At 34.2% G+C, this 7,174-nt stretch overlaps 1 protein-coding gene across 2 annotated transcripts in view; it reads right to left on the bottom strand.

Moving 5' to 3' along the window:
* The window catches only part of SLK (STE20-like kinase), a 63,017-nt gene that overhangs the window by 18,615 nt on the left and 37,228 nt on the right, over nt 1-7,174 (bottom strand). For both annotated transcript variants that reach the window (XM_010859404.1, XM_010859405.1), the window contains exons 9-12: nt 5,700-7,070; nt 3,548-3,678; nt 3,201-3,324; nt 1,601-1,780 (exon numbers count right to left, since the gene is read on the bottom strand). In XM_010859404.1, the coding sequence (XP_010857706.1) occupies nt 1,601-1,780; nt 3,201-3,324; nt 3,548-3,678; nt 5,700-7,070 (1,806 nt within the window). The remainder of the gene's footprint in view (nt 1-1,600; nt 1,781-3,200; nt 3,325-3,547; nt 3,679-5,699; nt 7,071-7,174) is intronic.

Here is a 7,174-nt window from a genome sequence, read left to right on the forward strand (position 1 = left end):
CGAGACGTGTATTCCACCTAAGAACGAATCTGTAATCCAACTATGAAAAACGGTCATGTGTGTATAAGTAGAAGCACCAAAAGCAACCAGATTCCAAATCACCACATGCCACTTACGGTCTGTGAGACAGACTGATTTTGATTTAACAAGTGTATTTACAATTTCCCATCAGTAATCTCTCATGAAACCAAATCACCATGAAAAAGAAGAGACTCCCCAAATGCAAGAAGTTTAGCAATAAGGAAAAAAATACATAATTATTTTAAATATGCATATCATGATCTCAAACATGTTTGATGGCTAAACCTCTCCTACTCTAAAACAGTAACAATAACTAGAAACATTTTTATCTCTAAAATTAAATCACATATTTACCTACAAAATTTTTAAAATTTAATCTGATATTAGAAAGCAACCTTTTAATAAAAACTATCCATCTATCCATGGTTTTAAGAAAAATTAACATTTGGTCTCAGTAAAGTCATACATCATGGTATATAAAGCAATTCTATGTGAAATAAAATAAACAGTAACAAAACAGTAATTTTTAGAAATGGAAGCCACATCAAATGGCTATATACCATTTCACTCATCTTTACCTAGAGAAATCAAAGAATGTACGATTAATATTTGATTCTATCCTTTTAAAACCAGATCCTGAAGTTCAGCAATATGATATTCCATTTTCTGCATTTCATTGTTAAAATCAATGAATCTGAGTACTGGGGACATGCAACAAAAGTGAAAATGTATTCCCTAGTTTGGTTGATGTTAGTTTGCTCCAAAACTAATAAATCTGATCATAATATTGTCCATAAAGATAAATTCTCCTCCTACACTAAAGGAACAGAATAAATTATAAAATTATCTCTCAAAACTGCTAGTATGTAAAAGTTCTTAGTTTTATTTTAATTGGGGAAGAAAAAGACAAATTAATACAATAATAAAAATAATAATAGTAAATAATACCACAAAAACAGATTCTATGACAATATGGAACAGTTTCAGGAAAAATGAAAAAATTCATTCTTGTCAAATGACTTTACAGATATTTTCCACCTGTGATTCTTCAAAGTATCTCACACTTTGATAAACTTGGAGATATTATTTCAAATTTCAAGTTATTCAGCTTTTGTTTGGACACAGTATCTGAGAAAGGTACTCAAGATAATCAAGAAAAAATAATTTTTAAGCATGAATTAAATATTGCAAATAAATACTAAATTGAAATATTGTTGCCACCTGCAAATAGATCATAGCATGTTTTCTTGAAAAAAACATCACTATGTAAGGACTTGAATGTTGCATTAATAAAGGAGGAATGATAGGTTAAAAGGAAAATGGATTAGACTCCATTTGAAGTCTTGATTCAAGGGTTAGCTGGATATTTAATGTGTGTTTATGAACTTGAAAAGGTCATTAAAACCTTTTCTACTCCAGTTTTCTTGGCAGTAAAATTAGGTAACTTCTAGCCTTACTGCTACCCTACATGACTGCTGGGAAGACTGAAAAAAAAAAAATTAATGAGTGCCACTTAACTAACAAGTATTATTTTTTATTCCTTAAACACACGTACATTGAAAAGGGTAGTTACACTTACCTCCTTCTTTCGGTTCTTTAACATATTCTGAAATTTGGACAACTCTTTTTCTTGTTCGCCTTTAATGCGTTTGGCTTCATCTCGTAAGCGATTTGTGTGTTCCTGTTCTAGACGTTCAATAGTCTGTTTCTGCTGTTTTTCTAGATTTTCAATCTCCTGATCATATTGTCGTTTCTTGCTCTGTAAAATGATGTAGCTCAAGATCATTTAACATTAATGCTCATATCAACTTATACTGAAAATGTTTACTAAGAGCACATATTGATAACTGGCATTTAAACTTAGTGATAAAATACGTACCCTCTGCAATACTGAACAAGTCAAATTCACTAAAATATGTTTTAAAATTTTTCGAAAAGATGAGCATTTTCATTTTTTTCTAATAAGGAAAATACTTTCTTCTATTATATAAGTATAGAATATTCAAAAATTATAGACAATCCAGAAGAATATCCAATTGCTATGAAATACTAAAGAAAAATTTCAATATTTTTCCTATATGATTTTTGATAAATCAAAGGTCATATATGAATCTATTTTAAGAACATACCATTACTTGTCATTTTCAGACTTACTCTTCCTCATCAAAATTCTTAAAATAAACATCCTATTTCATTGAAACAAACCTTTTAGAATTATAAAGCTATTCTCTCAACAAAAGATTCCTGTTTATATAATACTTGAATAACACTGCAATGTTAGACATAGGTACTTATTTGTAAAGAGTGTTTTCTTTTAAAAAATTAAAAAGTAAAATATTTTGGAAAATATGGGGAGAGGAGAAACAGAGTTTTTGTAAGGTTCTGAAAAAACAGAATATACTGCAAAAATACTCAGTGAAAACAAAAGCTCATTATTTCCTTAAGAATTCTCAGTTAGGACCCAAAAAATGAAATCAGCAATGCCAAACTTCACACAAAACAATCCTTACCACTTAAAAAACATAAGAACTATAATCAACCATGAATCCTATAACATTTCAAATGATCCTTTTTTCTAACCTACATTAAGCTAGATGTTCAATGTAAGTTATTGAAATTTTATATCATGATAACAATTTCTTTTCCAACTTTGGACACAAAGTAAAAATTTAAAGACTCAGTGACAATTACCCTTGATAAGTCAGCACTAACTTCTCTAGCAGCTGTGAAAAGGGATGTGGAAGCTTAACGTAGTAGCCAGAGAAGTAAGCATATTCTGAAAAATTCCCCAAGAAGTTCTAATACTCAACCGATTTTGAAGACAACTATTCTAGAGCAGCTTAAAATCTTGGATTCTGAGAGGTAAAATTTTAGCAATAAAAAGTTGTCCAGCAATTGACATTTGCAAACCATCTATTAGCTTCATGATTCCAGGTTTCCACGACAGATTTTAATCAAAGAAAAACAAAGACACCCAACACACTGTAAGTGAGGCAAATGGCCAAAAACAGGAAGAAAAGAAAAACACCCAGAACACCAAAGAGACAAAGGCCAAAAACATATCACAAAGCCAGAGAAATCTAGTAACCAGAGAAGAAGTTCTAAAACCTCCCAGCAGTGATTTTTTTAAGCAGTAAATTTCTTTATGAACAAGATGGTACAAAATTCCAAGACTTTACCATCATCTCCTGCTCAAAACGTCGGAAAATTTGCTCTCGCTGTTGCTGCAGTTTGCCATTGAGCTGCTGTTGGGCTCTTTGTTCTTCTTTTTGAAGAAATCTTAATTCCCGAAGTTCCTGACGTCTGATAAAATTTAACGGTGACAACAGAAAAAGAGGAGCAAAAATTACACCATTGAAGTAATGCTTTACAAGAAAAAACTTGAAAACTAACATTTTCTTCCAATAGGAAAGTAGTAAAACAATAACTCAAAACTAGCCAAGACTACTCGTTTCTTATTCTTCAGACTCTGCAGAGACCTGAGAAGTCACAAAACCAGCTGAAGTCACGTTGTTCCTCTACTCACCTAAGAAACCGCAACTCTTCAGTTTTGGAGTCACTATCAGTAACTATCTTTGACGTTGTTACACTTACTTCTACACCATCAACAACAAATTTGCGTGTTTTCTTCAATGTTTTCTTTTGTCTTCTTGTTTCCTGAGGAAGATTTATTTTAGTTAGGCGTTATATGGCGAATACTAGAGAAGGAAAACATATTCTTAAAAAAACAAAAACAAGAAACGGAACTAACTGCTATGAGGACTACACATACAAAGCTGAACAGAGGCAGTAAGACATCTCTGAAAGCAGTTATACCAAATACACCTCATCTGATTTTCACATGACTTTACAGATGAAATCAATCTTTTTCAAGTGAAATTATGCATTTTGATGATATGCATGTATAATTCTTATGATACCACATCACAATTAGCCACAAGTGGTAATGACCAATTCACAAAATGAGTAATTAGTACAATCTTTATATGTTAACCATCTTTTCTTCCTCTTTTTACCTTGTAGGTTCTCAGACACCTCTGTTTTTCTGTTTCAGAAACACAACACCATTAAAAATGAATTCCTGAGGCACATCCCTCAAAAGAATCTAAATCAGCAAGTCTGGAAAGGCTGAGGCTTTTATTTTGAAAAGGCTCTCAGATAACTTTAAAATACTGCCACAACTGAGATTCAAAATTCATTTAATCAACAACAATAATATCACCAGCCCTCCTTCATTTCAGGGTCAGAGATGGAGTGATTTTAGAGTTACTAGAAAGACAGCACCTCCACCACACCAACCCAAAGCACCAGATCTGCCAGCTAGCTTCTGCCTGAAATCCTTTATCAAGACCAAACTCTTCATTCCTCAACTGGTATCCAAATGTTTTTTAAAGGCAAAGAGAAATAACAGAAGTATGTAACACTGATAAACATATAAACACTGAGAACAGATAATTACTTAGTTGTGATAGGCGGAAATGGTTAGAAAGCAGAGGGATCAAAAGGAGAATGTGAAAATACTACATTTAAAAGGCATTAGAATTTTTAAGTTGGTCTTTGGCACTTTGCAGTCTTCACCCTCTTACTGTTCCACTCTCGAGGTTTCCAGTATCCTCACACTGCTCTCCCCTAAGCTCTGGACTATGGCCACCGTATCCAGACATCTTCTAAAACCTAAAGCGGGCATGCTCCAAAATTAACCTACCTCCCTGTAACCTCCAAATTCTCCATTTCTTCAGTTCCTACTAAAGCATCCACAATTAATGTTGCCTTAATTCTCACAGAAATATTTGCTTTTTTTTTTTTTTTTTTTGGATAGGCTAACTATAACTATTAAGTCTGTAAATGAACTTCAGAAAAATGGAATTTCAGGCACTGAAACAAAATAAACTGAAAACTGAAGACCATCTAAGCAATACATGTAGTGATAATCTGGGGCATTATAGGCAGGCGGATCAGTCATGCCCTGGAGTCCTATCCCTAAGGTCAGTTCTAAGTTCCTGCTTTTCTGCCACCTGTCAATCCAGAGTCTCTAAGCAGTCTGTGGCTCACTTGTGTCAGAATTCCATGGGATCTTCTGTTACAAACACTGATTCTCCGGCCTTACTCCATACTTCTACATAGCTCTCCCTAATGATTACCTTTTTAAGCACACTCAGATTGGAGAATTATGCTCTAACAGCTCCAAGCATTCTGGGTTTTAGTGTTTGGTTTGGTTTTCCCACAATCATTTACACAGCAACAGAAATGGCTATGACTGAGGAGTTAAGAGTGGTCATCTGCATGGCCAGTAGTAAATCAAGAAATGTTTAAATCCTCAACATTCTTTAAAAGAGATCATTCTTATAAGCCCTCTATTCTTTCAAATATTACTGATTCTTGCTAAAATTCTACAAAGAGATGTGCAGTAGGAAAACCCAAATACCAGTAAGCAATTTATTATACTATTTATATTGAATTGGCAAAAATAGGTAGGTACTACCAAAAAATTTAACGATTACATCCAGAATCTCTCTAGTTTTTTTTTTAATTGATTGCTCTCATAGCCCTGAAGAATTTTATAGGGTTAATACTACACTGATTTAGTGTTGGTCTGTTTGAAAGTCATCAGTTTTACATAAACTCTCAACTGCCAAAATGACAAAGACAAATCCAAACAAGGACCCATATACACTTACTTGTAAAGATATTGATCCACTGTCCTTAGTTTTGCTTAGGAAGCTAGAAATGGATAGATTCAAGTCAATGCTGCTATTATCAGCAGTGGAACCAGTGCCTGAATCAGTATCATTTTCCTTTTGATTTTCAGATTCTGGTAACATGGTTTCAGTTTTTGACAAAGCACCTATTTCTCCTTTATTTTCTGCATCTTCAGGATTGATATTAATACTGGGTATTGGAACAGGCTGAGGTTCACTGGGCTGTGGAGCGGCAGTGACCTGAGGTTCTGCTTTAACTGGCACTTCACATGGAATTTCTTTTTGCTCTGTGTCCATCTCAGTAGTGGCTTTATGAACATCAGGAGTTTCATTTTCTAAAGCTTTCTGGTCAGTATCAGTCACTACACTTCTGACCTCTGTTCCTTCAGTGCCACTTGATTCAGTAATCTCAACATCATTTGTCCCCACTTCCTCACGGGTCTCCAATCGGTTCTCTGAACTGCTGATTAGTTGTTCCTCACCTTCACCGTCTACAGATTTTTTGTCTGTCTCATTAGTTTCAACTCTCTCTTCAACAGAAGCTTTCTCAGTACCACCAGCCTCGGGACCCTCCGTGGCCTTGATCACTAATGTCTGGCCTATGTCACCCACTTCTTTCCCATCACTACACTGAGCATCCTCAGCACTGCTCTCAGCTGCCCTCTGAGCAACATCTTCTGCCTCATTTGTTCCTATCACTTTGCTTGTATCACTGATCCTATCTTTTTCAGTTTTGTCATCTTTTCCCAGTTTCTCTTGGGTGTCTTCCTTTGTAAACTCAACTTCATTTTCAATTGCCTGAATATCTGCCTCTTTTTCTCCAGTCTCTTCAGAAACCAAATCCATTCCTTGGACAGTAGTATCTTCAATTTCTTCAGAATTTATAATCTTATTTTCAAATATCTGCTGCTTTTCCTGATCTGTTTCTTCTTCAGGTTTCAGATTCTGTTCAGTATTTGTTTCTGAAGTTATCATTATGTTATTTTCTTTTCCTTCACTGACTGAATTAATGTCCACTGCCTCACGGTCTTCTGTGTCAGGAAGATTTTCAAGCTTGGGTCTCTTCTCTTCTCTTCCATTTTCCTCAATTACTGCTGCTTTATTATGAAGTTCAGCCATAGCTTCTAAATGAGTATCATTAACATGTTCATCAGTACCCACCACAACCTTTTCAGGTTCATCACTGGTGGGTTTTTCAGTAAGAATTTTACTGTTAAATTTATCTTCAGAAGTATTACGTTCTGTTTTTTCTGAGACAGATTCCAAAATACAAGCATTTTGTGAAAGCTTATCTTCTTCAGAGCTGGCAATACTCAGGTCAGAGGAGGCACGCTTACTGGCAGGTATTGGCTAAAAAAGATTTTATACAGTTTTAGTGTTAAAAATGTAATTTTAAGATGGTGACCAAAACAATATTTCATATATATGTGTGTGTATATATATATATAAATGAT

The sequence above is a fragment of the Bison bison genome, unplaced genomic scaffold, assembly GCF_000754665.1.
Source record: "Bison bison bison isolate TAMUID 2011002044 unplaced genomic scaffold, Bison_UMD1.0 scf7180017864456, whole genome shotgun sequence".
Classification (NCBI taxonomy): domain Eukaryota; kingdom Metazoa; phylum Chordata; class Mammalia; order Artiodactyla; family Bovidae; genus Bison; species Bison bison.